Source organism: Ursus arctos, unplaced genomic scaffold (genome assembly GCF_023065955.2).
Source record: "Ursus arctos isolate Adak ecotype North America unplaced genomic scaffold, UrsArc2.0 scaffold_34, whole genome shotgun sequence".
Lineage (NCBI taxonomy): Eukaryota > Metazoa > Chordata > Mammalia > Carnivora > Ursidae > Ursus > Ursus arctos.
The window spans coordinates 24,478,439-24,502,100 of record NW_026623030.1 but is presented as its reverse complement, the minus strand read 5'-3'; the positions used below and the strand labels follow the sequence as shown (position 1 = coordinate 24,502,100).

Genomic DNA, 23,662 nt, shown 5'->3' with positions numbered 1-23,662 from the left:
TGAGGGAGGGCAGACTTCCTGAGACGGAAAGGCTTTGGCATGTTTGGGGGAAAGGCCAGTGTCTTTCCCCAGATGCAGTGAGTGTGTGGTGGGAGGTGAGACTAGTTAACGATGTGGTGTCTGCAGGGACAAGTGCCGTGGGACCTATGAGGGCAGACTGTTCTCATTAAGAACGATGAGAGTGATGTTGGATTTGTAGCTTGGGAAGACCACTCTGGCTGCTTTGTAAGAATGGATTGGAGGTGGATAAGAACGGGTTGAAGGTGACCATTCTTTGAAGAGGTTGAAAGTTGGAGGAGAGCACAGAGGTCAGCCTGATGCTGGAGGAGTGTTGGGTCTCAGGAAGATTTTGTTTCTTTTCTTTTCTTTCTTTTTTTTTTTTTTTCAAGACGGCAGGGTCTGGAGTATTTATATTGTAGCTAAACTGAGCTAGACTCAAGGAGCTGGTTAAAGATACAGTAGAGAGGGGGGATCAGTGATGGGTGAGGTTCCTCAAAGAGGTGGCATCCCCAGCTCACACACAGGGGGATTGCGTGGCCTTTGATTAAGAGAGGGAAACTTCCTCCAGTTTTATAGGAAGAAAGGAGGAGAATCTGCAGATGCCGGTTGGATTGTAGAGGTTCGAATGGTGTATTTCTAGGAAAATTTTAATGACATGTTCAAAACTAGCATACTTGCAACAGAATTTCATTTGAATCTATGAGAATCTGAAGTCATATGAGAGTGTTATTGGAAGTGATAAAATGATTTACTGCCTTTGGTTAGTATTTTAGGAGAAATTACAGGAGTACCTTAGAACCACAGCATTTTATAGCTAGAAAGGGAGAGCTCTAAAATGCTGTGGTTCTAGAAACCTCTTTTGAGGTCACCGAATGTTTCCTTTTGCTTAGAATACTGAAGCCCAGAGAAGAGATACGACTTGCCTCAGGTTGTATAGTGTGTGATAAATGTGTTCGTGTCTCACCATGTCCTCTTGTCCTAGTTCCGATGCTTTTTTCTCCTTTAACATGCTGCTTTGTTTAATAGAAATCTTTGATTTAGAAATACGAAACATTTTTACTTCAAGATTAATTTATTAAGGAAATTAGGTTTAGAAATCTAAAATATTTTATTTGGAATTTTCCTGATTAAAGAAAAATGCTGTTGATTACCAAAATCCCAGTGAAACTAATTTGGTCATTAGATCCCTCTTATGTGAGGTTTGGTCTAGAATTTTTCCGGTCCTGCCCACAGGGAGCTCATGGCTCCTGCCATGTTGAACCAGTGCAGAGAAGACAGGAGGTGAGCTTGCCTTCTCCAGACCCTCGCCCTGTGTAACTTCGCTTCCTCCTCCCATTGCAGGAAGAGCAAGAAAGTGGGCTTCTGCATCGGGTATGATATTGAGCCAAACGACCTGTGTAAGATCCAAGTAGGAGCTCCAGAGCTATGACTGAATTAGGCACGTGTGTCTCAGGAAGGCAGTCAGGGCTTGCAGAAGCGCCCCCTTGTCACCTCGCCCCTGCACCTTATGCTCACAGTCACCGTGGGATGAATTAGCCGTAGAGTAAGTTGTGCTGATTTTGGTTTAATATCTAGAGGCTCGAGGAGGGGCCTCAGAGCTGCTTGTAACAAATCCATCTGTGTCCCTCCTGTCTCTCTCCGGCCTCTCTGTGCTCCCGTTTGTCCTCATGAATACTGCATGGGACTCACTGAAGATTGCTTTATGCTGTGGTTTGCTGGGCTTTCAGAAGCATAACTCTTTGCAGACTGGGAATCTCTGGGCTAACTAATTGCCCTGAATGTTTTTTTTTGAGATGGTCTCACTGTGTTTTTTGGGTAGATTTGATATTTCATGGAGGTGACGTCAGGTTCTTGAGAAAGGTGACCAACTTCCAGCTGTTGTGTTTCCAACATGGTTGTCTCCGTGTCTGTGACTGTATGTTCTGTGATGAATTCTTAGCTTATGACTGTAAACGAGGAGACTTTTCAGCATTTTATTTTTAAAACGACAAGCGGTATTTTCTTACAAGGTACTCCCAGAGCTCTTATAGGAAGAATCTTGCAGTGTAGATCTGTAGGGCTTTTGAATACTGTGAAAGAGGAGTCTTCCTGAGAATTAAAAAAGACCTTTATTCATAAGGTTTATTTTGTGTGTGCTTGAACCTTAAATAACTACAGTTCATCCAGGGTATACTTCCTTCATGTGTGTCTTGATTTGTTCGATGTTATGTTTGTGAGATTTATCTGTAACTTATTAATTTAAAACATGCACGTAGGGGCGCCTGGGTGGCACAGCGGTTAAGCATCTGCCTTCGGCTCAGGGCATGATCCCGGCGTTATGGGATCGAGCCCCACATCAGGCTCCTCCGCTGGGGGGCCTGCTTCTTCCTCTCCCACTCCCCCTGCTTGTGTTCCCTCTCTCGCTGGCTGTCCCTCACTCTTTCAAATAAATAAATAAAAAATTAAAAAAAAACATGCACGTAGTAGGATCATTTAATGTCAACACACTTCACAATATACTTCTGTAGATTCAAGGCATTTCTATGCTAGTAAATATAGCTCTGTTTAAAATAATGTTACTATTTGGTGTCACGCTCTTTGGAAGTACTGTACCTAATTTAATCATAGACATTAGATTGCTCGCATTGTTTTCCCCAGAAATGAAATTTCTGTGTAGAGGAATATATAAACATTTAAACTTGTAATACGCAGCCAGATTATGGTCCAGCTAGCCATTACCGTTTTATGTTTACATGAACAACATACAGATATGCCCTTTCTAGTAAGTTGATTTCTTCTGTTTTTCTCAGTCCTCTTACCAGTGACTACGAGATCTACGAGTCTGGTTGTGACATTGCCCTTACATTGGACATTTGTGCGTCATCTGCCTGGGTGGGTTCTTGGGCTCTGGGGAAGCTGTTCTTTACTATGACCTCTCTGTACCTTGATAGGACAGTAGCTATTAGCAGAAAGATCTGTTACTTTGTATGCCTCAAAGTTAAGAAGACTCCGGTTGTTCACATTATGTTAAAAATTCTTTTTGGAGACCTTGTCTGAAGATGGCGATCTTTTCCAGCACAATAGATTTTGCTCAGGCAAATGCAGAGAGCCTCTCAGTTCTGGTGAGAAGCTGACTCCGGCTGCGGCCACCTCTTTGCACACAGACAGGGTCAGTAGTCATATCTTAGCAGCTCATGGTGGGTGCAAACATCTCTAGAGCCCGGCTCGCTGCTCTCTGTTGTGAGAGGGTAGAATAAGTGTGTTTTTACTTCTGAGGCTCGGGAATGCATAAAACCATCCATCCGCCCATCAGATTTCATTTCTTTGGTTTCTGCCTCCCCCTTCCTCTCTCCAGCTCTGTTGTCCTCCATGACCTCACCTTCCCCTGGACTGGCACGCCACTGTCCACGCCACTGTCCATGGCGCTCTCCCTGCCACTAGCCCGTCTCTCCCCAGGTCTGTCCTCCACACCATGATGGAGTGGTGCGTCTAAAATGTAGATCTGCTGATGCTGGTTCCGCATAAAACCCGTGGTGGTGCCCTGTGTGTCTGCACCAGTGGTTTTGTTTTTGCGGTGTTGGGAGAGTTTTCTCCAGGGGTCAGTCCCTGGGCCTGGCTAATTGGTATGACATTAGGTTCTTTTTGCAAAAGTAAGATATCTTACAGATATCAAAGCTGGTATCTCTCCAGCCTTGAGAACTTTGTGTAGGCTCCTGGGGCTCAGGAATTTCTGGTCACAGATCACCCTGTCCTACTGTGGGACTCAGAGGGAGGAAAGATTGACTACTGCCCGGGCCTGAGTCTAATGTTGAAAAGACTGTTACTAGATCCCATCTTCTAACTCTTAGTATTGCTTTCATGAAATCTTTAAGCAGAATTACCAGACTATCTTAGAGTCCATCTAAGGGCCCAGGAGTTTGGGCAAAGAGTTTTTTTTTTTTTTTTTTTTAAGATTTTATTTATTCATTCATGAGAGAAAGGCAGAGGCAGAGGGAGAGGGAGAAGCAGGCTCCCCCCCAGAGCAGGGAGCTCAATCCCAGGACCCTGGGATCATGACCTCAGCCCAAGGCAGACTGTTAACTGACTGAGCCACCCAGGTACCCCAATGATTTTTAATGTATAGAGTTATGTAGTCACTACAATCCAGTTTTAGGATATTTCTCTCACCCCAAGAAGTTCCCTCTTACCATTTGGCAAGTCGCTTCCACTCCCATCTCCAGCCCCGGGCAATCACTGATCTGCCTTCTGTCATACGCCTTTCCTGGACATTTTGTATAAATGCCATTGTATAACAGAGTTTTTTGTGTCTGGCCTCTTCCACATAAATTATGTTTGAAGGCTTACCATGTTGTAGTTCATTGCTTCTCATGGCTAAAATACTCTTTTATGGATATACCACGTTTTATTTATCAATTCACTATTTATTTACTTAAATTTTTGTTTAAGGAATTCATGCTCCTAGTTCAAAATGCCCTGATTTCAGTACTTATAAGTTTGTATGAAAAAGTTAGTAGTTCTCTGCCCACACTCTGATGTAACAGGTTACCCCCTGTTCCACACCCCCTTTTGTCTTCCTGGGAAGGGAAGATAAATTTCAAGAGCTAACACGCAAGTCAAGCATAACTTTTTCTTCTTTTAACCATTGTCTTCGTAATTATGTCATCTTTTCTTTACCTGTTTGTTCTCAGGAGAGTTGGAGTTTATGAGAGAGTATCTGTTCTACATCCGCTGTGCTCGTCGTGTTAATTTTCTAAGGGGTTTCATTTACTGTCATGTTATAGATTGGGAAACTCAGATTGATGGCATAAAGGGGGTAAAGAAACCACGACGTTTATTTAGCTTAGAGAACCTGTAACAGCTGTATTTAACACCCTCCAGTCCATTCCAGTCTGTGCCAGCCCGTGTTCCTGGTGCTGTAGAGTTGGCGGTGACACTGCTGTCTAATAGGGCTTCCCACTGCGTTCAAATAAAACTCTGAATTCCTTCCCAGGACCCACAGGGCCCACGTGCTCTGGACCCTGCCCACCCTCTCGGAGCCCCTCTCCCTCCACATGTCCCTCCGCCTCACTCCACTCCGCTACACTGGCTTCCATGCTCTTTCCTAAACCCCAGACTCATCTGCACCTTGGGATTTGCTGTTTCTTCTGCTTGGAATGTTCTGCCCCTGTGTCTTCCCATGATGGGTGCCTCGTAGTCATTCGAGCCTTGGCTCAAAGGTCACCTCCTCGGGACCCTTTCCCCATCACCCCACCTAAAGACCCTCCACGGGCACTGTCACATCACCCTGTTTTGTTTTGTTTCCTCGACCTCTACACTACTTAAATCGTTCTTCTCAGTTACTGACTTGTTCATTGTCCATTTTCCCCTGACCAGAATTTAGGCTCCATGAAAGTCTAGAAACTTTGTATGTCATTCGTGTTCATATCTCCAGCACTTAGGGTAGTGCCTGACACATAGTAGGTACTCCTAAAGATTGTTAAAGAACTAGAGGGTTTTCAGTATAGCTGTCACATACCCTCGAAGGGGAGGAGTCACATTGTAAAGTATGACAAGAGGTGCAGTTAGGACCCGTGGGTAAAAACAGGGCAGGAAGGTGTTACCCTTGTCTATGGGAGACTTACCCGGAAGAACTAGCCCAAATGGAGTTGACTCTCTAGTTGAGGTAATAGAAAATACTTAGCTAGCACCTTCATTTCACAGCTGATTTTCAAGTCAGGGCTAAATTTGTACTTGGTAAATACCAATTAGTCATATTTACCTTTTTATAAATAAGCTGCTTGAGGCGCCTGGGTGGCTCAGTCCGCTAAGCGGCTAACTCTTGGTTTCAGTTCAGGGTCTTGGGATCGAGCCCTTCATTGGGCTCTATTCTCAGCAGAGAGTCTGCTTAAATCTCTCTCTCTCTCCCTCTGCCCCTCCCCTGCTCACTCACTCCTTCTCTCTCTCAAATAAATAAATCTTTTTAAAAAAATAAGCTGCTTAACTTAGAATATGGCAAATAAGAGGCCACTTCACAAAGTTGTGTTGCTCACGATATTCTTGTGAGACAGTCCCTCATTCGCACACATTGGACATTTGATAGCTTTGTAAACCAAGGCACAGTGAGATTACATGGCTTGTAATCTCATCATCAATAGATGGGGGTTCAGAGAGCATTAAGTGTTTCTCTTTCCTGTTTGTAGACCTGCTTGTTAGCTGGCAGAATTTATCAGTGTTCTTATTTGTAAAGGAGTTTGCAAGAGGGGCATTTGTCTGTTCCCACAGCATTTTGTAGAAACCTCTTAAAGTACTTACTACTCTTCACTGGAATTACCTGTCCCAGTTTCTCTCTCCATCAGTGGCCAACACTGTATTCTGTTTATATTTGTATCCCAAGGACCCAAGCACTCAAGAAATAAATATTGAATGAATGAATGAGAACTTACAAATCTGAGATTTTCTAAAGCATGATAACTGGCTTCGTTTTCCTTTAATTGAGTTTCTAGTTTAAATTAATTTTGTTTCCAGTAGTGACTTCTTTTTTTTTTTTTTTTAAGATTTTATTTATTTATTCGACAGAGATAGAGACAGCCAGCGAGAGAGGGAACACAAGCAGGGGGAGTGGGAGAGGAAGAAGCAGGCTCCCAGCGGAGGAGCCCGATGTGGGGCTCGATCCCATAACGCCGGGATCACGCCCTGAACCGAAGGCAGACGCTCAACTGCCGTGCCACCCAGGCGCCCCCCAGTAGTGACTTCTAATTTTGACTTAGATTGACCACAGTTTAGGAGTTAATATACTCATATCCAGAGAGTCAAGATAGTAAATGGTAGCTATTTGTGTTTGCCATGGATCTAGTATTTTGTTTTCATGTTGAAATTTTTTTTCTCTAAGAATCTTGATATCTGCCCCTAAAACGTAGATTTGAAAACTGTGGCTTATATCTAATGTAACTGCACATACTAAAATACCGTGGATTCTCTGGAACACTTGGGAAGTAAAACTGACTTTAAACAATCATGTTTAAATGCTTAGAAAAAAATCTGATTGTAGAATGATTAAGCAGAAAAGCATTTGAGTGATTTTAGGACTTCATGTGACTTCCTGTCTCTGTAGAAGATATTTTGAGCAACTACTGATGGTATTTCACAGGAAGAGGGAAAGCATATTGTCTGTCATATGAGTCAAGAGTTCAAAGTTTGGTGGAAGAAAAAGTATAAAAACCACCCATCCTAGGGACCAGTAGTCATCCATTTCAAATAAGTTTTGTGGCATGGTATTTTTTCTTAAGGGTAAATGTATATTTTATTACCTGCATTTAGAGAAATAGTTGCTTATCTGCTATTTGTGGTATTTAAATTTTTTTTAATTTTTATTTTTCTATAGTAAACGGCATTTATTTTTCATATTCGTTTGAGGGTAAGGAGAAAAGTCAGTTTGCCCTATGATGGTCTTTCTGAAAGAGTCTCCATTCATTCCATGGAATTGGATAGGTTGCTTGATCTGAGGATTTTGTACTTTTAATTAATAAAGAGAACTTCCTTTGAAGAGAGTGGTCAGTGGGTGCCTGGGTAGCTCAGTTGGTTAAGCATCTGCCTTCGGCTCAGGTCATGATCTCGGGGTCCTGGGATCAGGACCCCATGCTCAGCAGGGAGTCTGCTTCTCCCTTTCCCTCTGCCTCTTCCCCCCTGCTTGTGCTCTGTCTCTCTCTCTCTCAAATAAATAAATAAAATCCTTAAAAAGAAGAAGCAGAGGAAGAAGAAGAGAGTGGTCAGAGGGTGAGTCTTTGAGAGAAGCTTTGCAGATGCACAGCCAGACTACCTCTCTGAGGAAGCTTTTCCCACATGGGTCACACAGATAGGGTGTCTGTCTCCTGTGTGGATCTTGTCAGGTACGGTTCAGTTCCCCCTTGGTGTGGAAACTCTTCGGTTTCAGGTTTCAGGTCTTTATGGACTCTGATGTAAACAATGAAACCTCCTTTCTGACTGAAGGCTTTTCCACACCGATAACATCTATGGGGCTTTTCACCACTTGAACTTTTCTATGAATAGCAAAGTTACTTTGATTCCTGAAGCTTCTCTGACAAATAACACCCTCACAGGGTTTTGTCCAGTGTGGAGTTTTCATGAATGGTCAGACTCCCTCGTTGACTGAAGTTTTTCCCACACTCCTTGCACTGATGGGGCTTCTCTCCTGTGTGTAATCACTGATGTTTAACAAGATTGCCTTTGGCCTTGAAGCTGTTTCCACAGTCGGTACACTCAAAGGGCCTTTGACCAATGTGGATTTTTTCACGCAAGGTTAGACTGCCTTTTTGCCTGGAGGATTTTCCACATTCCTGACACTCACGGATCCCGTGTCTCACTCCAGGTGAATCTTCTGTAGTGTCCTAACAGCTGGGGACTTTTGTTCCAGCTTCTCTCTTCTGAAAGAATTCTGGAAATCCCAGCTGAGGATCCTGTGGCCTCCGAGTGATCTTGTTTGTGATGGGCTTCAGTCATCACATGGAAATGTGCCGTATTCTGGGCATACTTCCATGACAGTCCAGCAGGGTCGCCGTGGAAATCCAAACATATCCACGCCTGTGGTAGGCCCTTAATCACCACCTCTTCATATGATCCGTCCACGGGCTCTTGTGAACACCACAGCCGTGTGCACCAGCAGACATAGGCTGATGCCGAGCCCACAGCAGCGCCGGCCTGTTTGTGGTGTTTTTTTAAATAAAGCTTCTGAATGAAGCCTGTGGTTTGCTTGGATTATTTACTGACCACAGCCTGCTAGACACCTCTTGGAAAACCAATTGTCATGACAGTAACTGAGACTCACCCCCAAAGAATTCAACAGATTATCCGATGAGATCGCATTATCTTTAATGACCTGTGTTCTGTTCACGTGATGCTGGGTAGCCAGCAGCTCCGATTGGTGTGGTATGGGAGGGTGGAGAAAACTGAGATCAGCTTATATAGGTGACTGTTTGTAGAGTCCATGAATACCAGTAAGACTACTGAACAGTCAAACATGCCAGATCTGGAACTAGGATTCCTGTTACTGTGGGCAAACTGGCTGCTAGCAGATCTCAGACTCTTACGCTGTCAGACACTGCTCTAAGCACTTTTATGTGGATTGTTTTACTTAATCCTCACAACAGTCCCAAAGTTATCCCTATTTTATTTATGAGGAAACTGAGCTTTAGAAATTAAGCAACTTGACTAATTAATAGAGCTGGCATTTGAATTTGTTCCACTTTAGAGCCCATGCTCTGTGTCAGCATATCTCTTCCTTTCCTTGCTTCTGAGACATCAAAGTCAACCTCAGCTCTGACTGATCTTTTTCCTTTATTCGGTTTATGTGGAAAAGTGGCCTTTTCTATGTAGGTGCCAATGGAGAAAGTCACCTTTCATTTATCCAGCAGATGTTTGTTGAGTGTCTGCTGAGCTGTGCTGGGCTTTGCAGGTCACAGTGCCAGACACAACAGGCCCCTGCTGTGGGGTTTCCTCTAACTCCATCTTGCCCCAGTGATACCTGTCATGACACGAGGGCACTTCTGTAATGTCCTGGCTATGTCTGACCTCTGTCACCCTTCACATGCCCTTCCTGCCCGGAGTCCCTTAAACCATCTGCCTTGGTTCCTTAAATCAGTTTCACAAAAAGTTTCCCTTTTAGAGAAAAAGAACATAGGCTTGACGTTTTAACATTTTTCCATCTTCAACAAAGGGTTAAAGCTGGAAAAAAGTGTATCATCCCAAATTCATAGAAAGCTGTATTCATAGAAAATTTAGAAACAAGTGCCGTTAGTATTAAAAAGTAAGACAAAAATAAACTTAGTATTGGTCTTAAGAAACTAGATAGGAGGGGCGCCTGAGTGGCTCAGTCGGTTAAGCGGCTGCCTTTGGCTTGGGTCATGATCCTGGGGTCATGGGATCGAGCCCAGGTTGGGCTCCCTGCTCAGCGGGGAGCCAGCTTCTCCCTCTCCCTCTGTCTCCCAGCTTGTGCTCTCTGTCAAATAAATATATAAAATCTTAAAAAAAAAAAAAAAAAAAAAGAGGCTAGGAAGGAAAAGTGCCCGGCTGGCTCAGTTGCTGGAGCATGTGACTCTTGATCTTGAGCTCATGAGTTCAGGCCCCACGCTAGGCCTCGAGCTTACTTAAAATAAAAAAAAATTTTAAAATTTAAAAAGAAACTAGGGGGGCGCCTGAGTAGCGCAGTCGTTAAAGCGTCTGCCTTCGGCTCAGGGCGTGATCCCGGCGTACTGGGATCGAGTCCCACATCAGGCTCCTCCACTATGAGCCTGCTTCTTCCTCTCCCACTCCCCCTGCTGTGTTCCCTCTCTCGCTGGCTGTCTCTCTGTCACTCTGTCACATAAATAAATAAAATCTTTAAAAATAAATAAATAAATAAATAAAAAGAAACTAGGAAGGAAAGAACAATAAACCAAAAGGAAGTAGAAAAAAGGAAATAGGATAAAATGTGAATTCAAGAAAATAGAGAACATCAAAAACAAAAGGGAAAAAACTAAAAGCTGGTTTAGGATCAATAAAATAAATTACCTTCCCAAGGTAATCTACAGTTAACACAGTCCCATTGGTCTTGTTTTAGAATTAGCCAAAATGATTTTTAAATGTGTTAAATAAATTAATTAAACCTACTTAAGTGTCAGTTGGGACTGATTGAATAAACTGGAATGCACCCATATAGAATGACAGCAGTTGCAAATACAAAGAAGGAAGTTCTCTGTTCTTTGCAAGGTGCGACACAGTGCATATAAAACACCGGTCTTTTATGTAAAAATAAAAGGGAGGAATAAGAACATACATTAACGTTTGCTTTCATCTGCATGTAGCGATGCTGGGAGAAGGATGCATTGCTAATCAGTGCCAGTGCTTCCCTGCATGTGGGAGTGGGGCCGGTGGGACAAGGGTTCAGTAAGGGAGATGCTTCCCTGGATGCTTATTTGTTTATTAATTTAATTAATTAATTTTAAGAGACTTATTTATTTGACAGAGAAGGAGCATGCGTGCGTGCACGGGGCTGGGGGGGGGGGTGAGGTTGGGAGGGGTGGGGGCGGGAGAGGCCGAGGGAGAAGGAGTCTTTTAAGCAGACTCTGGGCTGAGTCTGAGCCAGCGATGGGGCTTGGTTTCCAGACCCTGAGATCAAGACCTGAGCCCAAACCAAGAGTCAGATGCTTAACCAGCTGCTCCACCCAGGCGCCCCTCGATGCATATTTGTATTTAAATTTTTGGAGCTATGAGAATGCATTGGCTATTCAAGAATTTTTTTTAAAGATTTCATTTATTTGAGAGAGAATGAGCGGCAGGGAGGGGCAGAGGGAGAGGGAGAACCAGACCCCGTTGGGCAGGGAGTCTGACACGGGGCTCGATCCCAGGGCTCCAGGATCATGATGTGAGCCGAAGGCAGACGCTTCACCGACTGAGCCACCCAGGAGCCCCTATTCAAGAATTAATTTAAGTTTATTATGTATAAAGAGGTGTTTTTTTGTTTTTGTTTTTTAAATCAGTAAGAAAAAGGTGAACATCCCAAATGAAAAGTGAGGGAAGTACTTATCGTGGTACATCTCTATGGTGGACTCCTAGCCTGCCTCCGAAGCGTGGCAGGGAAAGTGAACCCAAACAGCAGGGCTGTCTCGGGGTGTTGAGAATACAGGCAAAACATTTATGTTTTGCTTATAATGTTCTTAAGTTCCTGCAGTGACTCCTCTTGGTCACGGGGCAGGGAGGGCCAATGTCTAAAGAAACAATGAAGAAAAAGGAAGAAAACGAGCACTCTGAAGAGCAGTGCTGGAAACCCGCACTAGCAGCTAGGACACGGATCGTGAAGTGGCGGTAGTTGTAATGCCGTGGCCGTAGCACAAGTCCTGACCTGAACTTTCAAACCTGTAGAAAGACTCACAGCTTGTTGCTGTGTGCCCAGGAGAGACGGTGGCAAAATGAGTATTTGGAATAGAAAAGTAATGGCAAAGGAAGGAATAATTCGTAAATGCTGGTGGGTAATTTGGGAAATAATGTTTGCACAGTACATCAAACAGTGGCTGGGACAAAGAGTTGCACTTAAACAAGACTCAGAGCTTTGAAGAGTTTATGGGAAATAAAATGTGAAGAATAGTGATCTTAACAGTCATGAGGAAACAGCCTCACAATGGAAAATATCAATAGAGTCAAATTATTTTAAAGAATTTACATTTTCATGCAACGTACACTTAGGCCAAAAGCAAACTTGTGTGGATGCTCGAATATCCGTCCTTACTATGTGTGGTCGCTTTCCGTGGATGAAGATGTAAAGGAGGAAAAACAGAGCAGCTTGTACAGAGTAGGGAGTATGGATGGATTTTTGTTTTCCTTCAACGGATGTGCGGGTTTCATTTTTGTAGCAAGTACTTATTTTGAAGCAGGAGAATCCCTCTGGAGTAATAAAGTATTTTCTAAGGAAGGGACTAATTAATTGGGTGGACACACCAATGCCTCCCTAGTGCACAGGCTTTTCATTACTGGGACATAGCAGATCACTCTGGTAACGTGTCACCCTGGTAAACTTCACCAGTCTTTGGAGAAAACTCTTTAAAAGCTGAAGAGAAGGTAAAGCGAATAAGCTGTTGCAGGAACTGTGGAGTCCTGTACTTAACTATCTGTTGCAGCTGCAAAGGGTCAAGCCATGGAATTGTGTCCCTCTCTTTATTTTTACATTCTCTTTTTCCAGGTCGGTGGCACCAAGGCTGGTGTAGTCCGGTTTCTTGGGGAGACAGACTTTGCCAAGGGGGAATGGTGTGGCGTGGAGTTGGACGAGCCTCTTGGGAAGAACGACGGGGCAGTTGCTGGAACCAGGTTTGTCTGGCGTTGGAATCTTGTCTCCTTCCCGCACTGAAGGTGCTCAAGCAGATTTCACCAAGAGCTGCATTTAAAAAGATTTATTTATTTATTTGAGAGAGAGAGAGAGAGGCAGAGGGACAGAAAGTCTTAAGCAGACTCCTCGCTGAGCGCAGAGCCTGAGGTGGGGCTCGATCCCATGACCTGGAGATCAGGACCTGAGCAGAAACCAGGAGTCAGCACTTAACCGACTGAGCCACCCAGGTGCCCCAAGAGCTGCATTTCTATTTCTTTCTTTCTTTCTTTCTTTTTTTTTTTTAAAGATTTTATTTATTTATTTGACAGAGATAGAGACAGCCAGCGAGAGAGGGAACACAAGCAGGGGGGAGTGGGAGAGGAAGAAGCAGGCCCCCCAGCGGAGGAGCCTGATGTGGGGCTCGATCCCATAACGCTGGGATCACGCCCTGAGCCGAAGGCAGACGCTTAACCGCTGTGCCACCCAGGCGCCCCTCTATTTATTTCTATTTCTTAAGACTCATCTACTGATTTTTTTCCCCATTCGAATTGGAGCTGTTCTTTTGTCTCTCTCTTTGAGTGATACATGTAATGCATTTGAGTAGATTCTGAACAAGCATTCAATTTATTTTTAAGACTTTTTTTTAGAGCAATTTTAGTTTCATAGCAAAATTGAGTGGAAGATCCAGAGAGTTCCCGTATGCCCCCTGCCCCCACTTTCCCCCTTTATCAGCATCCTGCACCTGGTGGTGCATTTGTTGCAACTGATGAACCCACACTGACACATCACTGTCTGAACCTCTCTGCTCTAGGTTTGTCAGATAGTAGAGATATTTATTCCCTTTGCACCTTAGGAGCACTTCAGTAGTAGATGGGCAATTCTGTCTCTGTGTATCCTCTTGTTATTCACTAGTGTGTTTCTAAAACATTATTGAGGTTATCAGCCTACACACATGTGAATGCTGCATGCTGGTGGCCCGCCCTGGCTTACTGGTAGAATTCACAGCAAACCAGTCATGAGTGATAACCAAAAAACGATGCTTTTGTTTAGAGTTGTTATTTCTCGTAATTGAGTTTTTGGTCACTGCTTTTATTGTTATTTTCAAAGGTATTTTCAGTGCCAACCCAAATATGGCTTGTTTGCTCCTGTCCACAAAGTGACCAAGATTGGCTTCCCTTCCACTACGCCAGCCAAAGCCAAGGCCGCCGCCGTGAGGCGAGTGATGGCAACCACGCCGGCCAGCCTGAAGCGCAGCCCTTCCGCCTCGTCTCTCAGCTCCATGAGCTCAGTGGCCTCCTCCGTGAGCAGCAAGCCCAGCCGGACCGGATTAGTAAGGCTCCCTGTTCTCTCTGCATGCCTCGACCATCCAGGCATGATAAATGCCTTCTGCTGTTGATCCTGCTTTGCTTTCGGGGCTATTCACTTGCCTTGTACGTGTTCGCTGTAGCTTGTGGAGGCCCATTCTAGGTTTCATAAAACAAAGCTTTAGCCAGAAGACAAATTTAGAAATAGAGTTTTGAACATCACTTTCAAATTCTTAAGGCCCTAAGATGTACCAGTTTTTGCTGAGTCTGTAGTAACTACTGTTGAGTCTAACGTGTGAGATGGTTTTTCTTTGAAATTATTTTGGGCACAAGAATGACAGGAAAGTTGGAGGGATCCTTTTCCTCAACGGCCTCGGTCTCTCAGACTTCAAACAATTCGAGGAACTAATGTATTTTGAGAAAAGGCACGTTCTTAGAACTTTAGTAGTATGTTAATAGACTCTAACCCACTGAAAGCAGTTAATATGTGGAGTGTTCCTGACCTGGGCCAGAGGACACGGAGGGGAACTAGTGGAACGTGAAAGGTTGCTAGGAAAAGTCTTGTCTTGTCTCCTCTCTCCATCTCCTCCTCTCCCTTCCGCTTCCTCTCTCCCCTTTTTTCCCATTTAGATCAGTAAAAATAGAATCATCAAAATCAAAATAGGCAGTGGCGGCTCATTCTGTTTGTTAATATGGTGTTTTCATAGGGTCAAAACAATGACTTCTTGGCTCATCTCCTGCCAGTACATTTATTTACTTGACGCGAGGCAAATACTGTTTAGCTTTGTAAGACTGTACTGCACTGGGTCTCTGTGTTACGACGGTAAACCACAGACAGGAGGGGGAATGTTAAGTGGTGTGATCCTGAGTAAGGCTGCTGGCCCTTGGTCTCGTTTTGGCTTCTCTTCCGTGGTCCTTGGGTCCTCTGGGAAGGGAAAGGGGGAGGAACCTTTCCTTCAGTGCAGGTTGAAGGAGGAGTGCTTCTCTGCCTGCCAGCTGGACTTTCTCTTAAGTTCTGGTAAAATAAATACCTGCTTGGACTTTTTCATTTTGCATATGAAAAGAAAGTCTACATATTCAACAGAAAAGTGACAAATGGACTTTGACAAGAAAAGCTTGATGAGAACAATGACATAGAAGTGAAGCCACTCCTCTTTGGACAAAGCCTCGTTCAGCAAACTCATCGACATCTAGTCTACTTTGTTATCCAGGAGCAAGTCCATGGAGGTGTTTTCTCTGGATTAGGAATTCTTTCTTGAGTAACTTTTATTATGTTGTAATTATAAGTGTCCATCTCTTTGGAAGATAACCAAGCTCTCCCCGGCTTCCCCCAGTCTCTCGTCTTTTCAGACCAGTTCTGATTCATCGTAGCTTACCTCACTCAGTGAAGAAGAGCGATAGAAGAGAAAGGAGTCTTCTTACCTTGTAAACACCTTGTTTTCATAGATCTTTATAGAGGGTGGCTATAGTTTCTAAACCACAAATCACCATGAAAGAATATGCCAAACATACAGAAAATGTGACTTCCTAGAAATATATCTCCACAGCATAATCCCATGTATGTATATGAATAGCAGTTCTTTAATGCAAACTGGTCTTCTGGAAGTATTGACACAGAGGTGCCCAGACTCTCTGCTTGCCTCGCACCTGCATGCCTATTATTTTATCATAGGGCCCCTAGGCCAAAGAAATAGCTAACAGTTCTATTTATTAAGCAACTACGTCCAAACAACTTTATATTTATGTTCTAGCAATTTAGTAGCTGTTTGAAAAGGATGATACACATTAACTGAGAGGAAAAAACATTTTTTATTCTCTCTTAAATAACCACACATATTAGGTTGTATGTGCGTGTTGGGCACTGCACATCCTTGTCAAACCTTGGAATCTTCTTGAACACTGCCACTCGCATTTCCTGTGACACATTGATTTTTTTGCACAGTACTGGCTTTTTGTCATGGCAGCAGCTGAAACCTAGCTTTGGGAAGACACGACATTATTCAGAGGAATGGAGTACAGCTGCCTCAGACTCGGCTGCCTCAAGCTGGTGGTCTGTATGGTGTCCAACAGGTGTTGCAGTGTTTTCCTTGAAATTTGAAAATATTCCGCAGTGCCCCGTGACTTTGCTGCAGGGCCCTGGGGCATCTCTGTGCAGAGACCTCAGATTTAGTGCATTCATGAAGAAATGTTAGTACGAGAAAGTATAATTTTAACCATGTAATGAAATTGGAAAGTTAAGGTCAGATGGTTAAAACAACACCCCTTCCCCCTTATGCTTAAGTAATTTAAGAAATTTCATTAAATAGAAACAGCAAAGGACAATTTGGGTTTGATTGGATTCCTCTACTCTTATAGTTGTCAAATTGCCTATTTAAAAAAAAAAAAAATTTCAGAGCGGGGGAAGGGGAGAGGAAGGGCAGAGGGGGAGAGAGAATCTCAGACTCCCTGCTGAGTCTGATATGGGGTTCGATCCCATGATCTTGAGATCATGACTTGAGCTGAAACCAGGAGTTGGATGCTCAACCGACTGAGCCACCCAGGCGCCCCTCAGATTGCCTAACTATTACCTGATGACAGATCCTCACTCTCTCTGCCTCCTAGCCGAGGGCTCCGACTGATGAAGGGCATTCAAGGGGCAGAGGAGGCTTTGATTGGGAGATGAAGTCAGGGCCCACTCATCCAGATCCAGTGATCTGTTCTCCATGTTGACGGCCTTGGACAAATGTATGCCAAGGGATGAGGCCTTTGCTGAATTCCCTCCCAACCCCTGCAGCCTCGTTTGGAAGAATGCTGTTCAGCTTTGCCCACGTTATCCATTACCATGATAGGAGGTTATTGTCTCTGTGTTTTCATCTGATGATTAGCCTCAAGATGGAGGAATCTTTATGGGAAGCAGCACAGAGCAGCAGGGGACACCCCCCCACACAGCTTTCTTTCTCCATCCCTTCCCCCACCGCCTTTCTGCCCCATCTCTTACTCACCACCCCCCCATAACACTTCTGAAGGCAGATAAGAGTTTCCTTCTTAATCTCATCCTCATAAATCTCTCTGGTGATTGACATTCGGGTCCTCAAGTTCTGGATTCCTGGGTGAGATCTCCAGTGCCTTTCAATTTTTTTAAGTTTTTATTTAAATTCCAGTTAGTTAACATACAGTGTTATGTTAGCGTCAGGTGTACGATACAGAGATTCAACACTTCCATACACCACCCAGTGCTCATCCTGACAAGGGCGCTCCTTAGTCCCCATGACTTGTTTCCCCATCCCCCCTCCCCCTCTGGCGACCATCAGTGTGCTCTCGAGAGTTAAGAGTGTGTTTCTTGGTTTGTCTTTCTCTCTCTTTCCTCCCTTTGCTCGTTTGTTTTGTTTCTTAAATTACACATATAAGTGAAATCATATGGTATTTGTCTTTGACTTATTTCCCTTAGCATGATATACTCTAGTTCCATCCGCATCGTTGCAAATGGCAAGATTTCATTCTTTTTTTATCTGTGCCTTTCACTTTGAAAGAAAGATGAAGAAAATCCTGACAAATCCAACTGTTTAATCGAGACAAGGAAGGTTTGTGACTCCAAGGGTGACCTCTTGGTTACTTAATGGTAATTAGAAGCTTAAAAAGTTGAAAAAAATCTCAACCTCAAGTCTGAGGAGCGAAAGACTGACCAAAATGTCATAAGAAGATACCTATTAATGAAGCTTGGATGGAAATGAAGTTTAGAAAAACTTGTTAAATGAGTTCTGTGGAATTTTCCTAGATTCCAACAAGGCCCTGTCAGCTGAGCTCAGGGTACCTTTGATTTGAGCCACTTATTCTCCTTCTAAACATCTTTCTGATTGTTCCATGACTTCTTACATTGATGTGTTGTTTGTGATATTCACAGTCAGGAGGCACATGCTGTCTTGTTTCCTTGATGAAAAGCTTTTCCTAATAATTGAGAAGCTTGGGAGCTGGGACAGCACCTTTGCTTTGCTGAGGAGACGCCTGCCTGCATGCCTCGCGCCGTCCTTCCATCCCCGAAAGCATCATCGCCCTTCACTTCTTTAACTTTCCTTTGCAGTTGACTGAAACCTCCTCCCGTTACGCCAGGAAGATCTCCGGCACCACTGCCCTCCAGGAGGCCCTGAAGGAGAAGCAGCAGCACATTGAGCAGCTGCTGGCTGAACGGGATCTAGAGAGGGCGGAGGTGGCCAAGGCCACGAGCCACGTGGGGGAAATAGAGCAGGAGCTAGCTCTGGCCCGGGACGGACATGACCAGGTGAAGTCTCGTGCTGACCTTGTTTCAGAGATGGTGATGGGTTCTAAGCTGATCCTGTGGAGATGGTGGTGCTTTCTAAGTTGAGGGAGAAGGCTGAGCAGCGCCCCCGGTGCTTGGAGCTGGGGAGCTAGTCTTGGGAGCACTGGAAATGAGCAGAAATGTCTTTGCTGGGCTTGTTTGAAGCTGTGACCTGGGGTACCACTTTGTATCGTTACAAAGATGAGGTTTTGTTCTTCTTGAGTCGACCTTAGTCTTTCGGTCTTTACATCCGGGTCTTCTGGCCTGTGTCAGGGGAGCTTGTTTACTAGGACCTTACCAACGATGGCAACTCCTGTTTTGTAGGTTATCCTTTGTATGCATTTCAGCTTCAAAAAAGATGAGCGTTGTTTTAACATTGCCCTCTGTTGTTTTAATGGTGTGGTTTTTCATCATTTAGTTTCCAGGAATGCGGCCGAGAAATAACCTCTTAAAGATTGTAGAAAGCATTTCAGTGTGAAAAGGTTTTAGGGTCATGGCAACCCACAATGGTACCACTTAGCTGTAGCTCTTTGGAGGCATCCCTGGGCCTGTGTCTGGGTCAGAGAGAGGCCACTCACTGACACCCTTGCCTTTCCCAGCATGTCCTGGAATTGGAGGCCAAGATGGACCAGCTGCGAACAATGGTGGAGGCTGCTGACAGGGAGAAGGTGGAGCTTCTCAACCAGCTTGAAGAGGAGAAAAGGTGACCTCAAACTGTTCCTTGGTGCAAGTGTGGCCTTTTCCTTTTAAATGACCTTAGGAAAATGTTCTCATTATGGTGCCAGCCCTTAGACTGTGTATTCAGTGGAAATGAAACTCTTTGTACTGCATGAGGAGGGTTTGCTTGGATTTGACTTCTTTTGAGAAGTTTGGAATCATCTAGACATACCCTGCTTCATTTAACAGCTGTTTATTGAGTCCTTGCTATGTGCCAAACATCCTTTCGAGGATGACCTCAGTGTCGTGAGATTAATTCAAACCCGGCTTCTACCTAGAACCATTTTTGGTGAGAGGATATTGTGGGTCCAAGTTACCTAGTATTTGTGAAACACCTTCTGTGTATCTAGTAAACACTGGTGAGTGATACAAGGTCCCTGTCCTTGGGAAACTCAGTACCTTATTAGGAAAACAAAGCTTCTGTGGGAAGCAGGTAGGGCATTATCCAGGTCAGGATGGAATCGAGTGCTAAAGTGTGAGACAGAAAGCAAGTTTGGTTCCTACAGGTTTCTTGAGGCTGTGAACCAACACGATCTCGGAAAAAGGTGTCTGCATGGAAACCATTGGAACATTTCTGGGTAGTGGGACATTTGTTCTCTCTTGCATTTGATGTCATCTTCTGTCCTTTCTGGTGGCAGCAACTTAATTCAGTAACTGTCTGATCTGTGGGTTCAGGACGGTCAGAGGCGCGTGTTAAGGGGTATAGCAGAGATATCATACAATCTCTTACCAAGGAAATTGTCTTCTCACTAGAAAGAGAAACATGATACCTAGGAAGTTCTCTTCACATCTTAAGAATGGGTACAAATAAATGAGAGATAGTTAACAGGGCTTTTCTAGGCCCTTCTGAATGCCAAGGCACCAGTACCATTTGCTTCGGCTCTTGAGCCAGCTCTTGGTCTGCTGACTACTGGGCAGGAGAAATGTCCTCCCAGCCCTCCAGTGAGCGTGAGGGGTATAAATTATTTGCGATTATATTTCTGATTTCACAGAGTAGAATTTTTCTTAATTTTGCCAGAAATGCTGGTGAGTTTGTCAGTTTTGATTTTTGTAGACAGGTCATGAACTTTGTCCTCTTTTCTTCCTTACACTCAAATTTGTGAAGATTCATAACGTGGATGTTATCTGAATTTTGTAAATCTTCAGGATATCATAGCTCATTGACTTGGTGACAGCACTGATTGAAACCCACACCCAAATCAGAGATTTTAAAATGTGAAAAAAAAATGACTCAAGTTGTTCATAACCTAATTCTCCCAGGCTTAGGGCAGGTACTAGTATTTTTCTGGGGCTTTCTGCATGGGTAGCCTGCTAGCCTCATCCTAACATATCCGACGTGGGGTGGTATAAAGAGAGATTGGTTTTCTGTCCCACATTCCCCTGTGTTCTGAAATTGGAAAGTAGAAATTACAGACTTGAGGTCTCAGAACTTGTTTCTGTGGTAATCAGACCTTTTCCCTTTAGGCTGGTCCTGTCTGTTGGTTGTGACCAAGGGAAACCGGGTGGTTTTTCTCAACTCTTACCTCATGCCTCCTGGAATCAGTACCTGGCTAAAACACTGAGATTTCCGAAATAGAATAGAGCTCTTAGGTTTCTAAGCCAGATGCCTAAAAATGCATTTCTTTGTTTTCTTCCACCATCGTCTGTTACATTCACCAGGGTATTGATTATAGATCCTTTTTTTTTGTAAGGCACATGTATTCCTTGGTTACTTACGTGCTCTGTTTTGATTTCGTTTCACAGGAAGGTGGAAGACCTGCAGTTCCGGGTTGAGGAAGAATCCATCACGAAAGGCGATCTTGAGGTAAAACCCCTCCTGCTCTCTACAGCTTTTATGGGTGTTAGCATTCACAAATACGGACGAGATCATTGTGCCAGCACAGGCCGCAGAGGGAATGGAAGGAGCCCCAGCCTCAGGCCAGGCTGGGCTGTGGGCGTGGCTACGGCTCAGGTGCTAGAGAGGGTCCTTGGGCCTGGGACTGTGCTGTCCCGACTCCAGTGACCCAGTCACATTTTTACTACTCTTTTCTTGCACCTCAAAATTCAAAACCTTGAATTGGAATTGATTAATCAGGTCATAAATCTGGCAGTGTGTCCAGGTGAGACTCTAGATTTTCCTCTGATGATCAGAAATGGCGTCATAAAGAGCATTTTTAACTTCATCATAATAGTCCCCAAAAAAGTTTTGTGCTTTTCTCAGCTTTGCTTTTCAATTGAGCAGGATCAATTTTTTATAACCTTGTAAAAGGAATAAATACATGTTCTAGTAATTAATTTTTTTAAAGTAATTACCTGAAGAAAAAACAAGCAATTTCTATTTCAGCTTCTTTTACTTCTGTGGCGTATTTTACGTTCACAGAGATTTCCTTTAGCATCAAGTTTCTCATCTTCAAACAATTATTCATATTAGTTTTTTAATTAGATGCCAGGTTTACATGATTTTGATGCTTTTTAAACCACTGCTAGATATATGACATGACAAATATGAATTATGAAATTATTCAAATTTGGGGGAGTTCTGGTACTTTACTCTGTAACATTTTTATAAAACTTACATTTGCCTGTGCAGTTCCCAGAATACACATTTTGCTGCCATTACAAGTTCAGAGCTATTGGCGGTCCAAACCATGCTTCCATTTCAGGGGCCCTTCCAAATAGGAATTCTAGTTCTTTTGGAAATTGTCTTCCTAGTCAGCAGAGAGAAAGGAAGACATTCTCTGAGTTCTAGTTTTATAAGGCCCAGAATTTAGTGGATTACTCATAATTCAATAGTTACCGTCTTTGCTCATTTCATATACGGTCACATCCCTTTAGTTGACTTTCATGTTGTTCTCATCCATTTAAAAACACCCCAAAGTCTCATTAGAAGTTTCATATCCTCATCCGATTCATGTGAGACACAGCTGAGGGTGTGCTGGGAGGGGCAAGTGAAATCTTCCCATCAGCACAAGGCCGGCATTAGGCTGTCTGGTAAACTCACTTGAAATTTCATCAGAGTTGTTTTGAAACCCTAACACATAATCGAAACTTTAGTGGAATCTCTCCTTTTGTTGTTGTTTAATTTTTTTATTTTTTTACTGATAGCAAAAGAGCCAGATTTCTGAAGATCCTGAGAATGTAAGAGGGCACTTAACTGTGTGGAGATTTCCCTTGTTAACACAGATTGATGACAGATTAAAATGCTTATTGATATACTCAAATACTAACTGCATCATCTGACCTGAGACATTGACCTTAATATTTCTGTGCATGTGGCTTTCAGAGCAGTTACATTTGTGTTCTGAAGAAATTGTATGTAATGACTAAGCTGTGTAAATCCATTTATGAAGGCATAAACAAAGTTTGCTTTATAAAGAATTTTGCCAGAAAGAAAAAAAAAGGATTTGTCTGGGAGCCTGGCCTTCTTAACTCATAATGTCTTCTCGTTTTAATAGAGTCATTCTAAAAGAGAGGATAGCTAACTGAAATATAAAACACATAAGATGAAGGAAGTAGAGAAATTCTGCAGGAAAGTTTCCCAGGTGGTCTAATTTTATTCCCAAGAGAGAAGGGCATTCGGAGGGTCAGACTGATTGCCTTTTTGTGCGCTCCCCCTGGTGGCCAGTGCCCGTCAGTGCAGGTGACCGGAAATTCAAGCGTCCGCGTGTTTGGCTGCAGGATTTTCCTGAGTTGGTGAAACTAGAGACGAGCATTCTTCAGTGAAGACACCATGTGCTTTAAATTTATTATTATCGAAGTGAGATTTTTCTAGTAGCCGTGCTACCAGCCAAGTAGGTGTTTCTTTTCCCTCCTCCTTCTCATGAAGATCAAACAGCCAACTTTGGACCATAGCCTCCAAAGCGTGGCTTCCCCGGCACCCTGCTGGCTGTGATGCCAGTCCAAAGAACCTCACAACCTTTGACTTTGCTTTACCACCATAAGAGAGTAGAATTAAAACAAAGATTTTCCTTCCTCCCACCTCCTGGCAGCCAAAATAGACAGCTTAAGGCCGAACTTTTAAAAAGCCTCCGTTCTGAAGGGTTCCTTTCTGTGAGGCTACTTCAGTGATCTGGGTCTCTTCTCTCCTCCCGAAACGGGCTCCCGCTGCACCCGGTGTCAGTCTGCATGGGATCTCCCTTCTGCCTTTCTTGTGCGCTTCCCGCAGAGCCTTTGCTTTCCCTCTCAGTCCCTGTCCCAGGACTTCCCTCTTGGGATGCTCTGTCTGTGAGAAAGGGATACTTTTACAAGGAGGGTTGTCCTGTCCAGTGTAACGTTTTTCCCACACACTGAGGCATGGAAGTGGATTGAGAGCTCCCGTGCTGCTGATCGCTCAGACAGCTGGAGAGTCCCAGATGGTTTGTGTGCATACCCGCCAACAGGGAGGTATTGCAGTGATCTGGAAGGTCTCAGAGTGGGAAGAAGATCACATTCAGTGGATGTTTGCTTTTTATCTGGAAGTAGCAACATTTCACCAGAGGACACTGAACTCAGCGTCAGGAGGTGAAGAAAGCTGCTGTTGCCTTCTGCTTTTTACTGTTAGTTTTGGATTTCAGTTCTTGAGGCTGTGATCCCAATCACGTAGATCTGGATTAGATTCTTTTC

At 43.8% G+C, this 23,662-nt stretch overlaps 1 protein-coding gene across 13 annotated transcripts in view; it reads left to right on the top strand.

Moving 5' to 3' along the window:
* The window catches only part of CLIP1 (CAP-Gly domain containing linker protein 1), a 117,045-nt gene that overhangs the window by 39,531 nt on the left and 53,852 nt on the right, over positions 1–23,662 (top strand). For 8 of the 13 annotated variants that reach the window (XM_057305934.1, XM_026514812.4, XM_057305932.1 and 5 more), the window contains 5 exons: positions 12,665–12,789; positions 13,895–14,117; positions 18,149–18,346; positions 18,964–19,067; positions 20,825–20,885. In XM_057305934.1, coding sequence (XP_057161917.1) covers positions 12,665–12,789; positions 13,895–14,117; positions 18,149–18,346; positions 18,964–19,067; positions 20,825–20,885 — 711 coding nt within the window. Of the gene's footprint in view, positions 1–12,664; positions 12,790–13,894; positions 14,118–18,148; positions 18,347–18,963; positions 19,068–20,824; positions 20,886–22,165; positions 22,199–23,662 lie in introns of all 13 variants that reach the window. The other 5 variants (XM_026514808.4, XM_057305929.1, XM_048221489.2 and 2 more) reach the window with 1 other exon arrangement.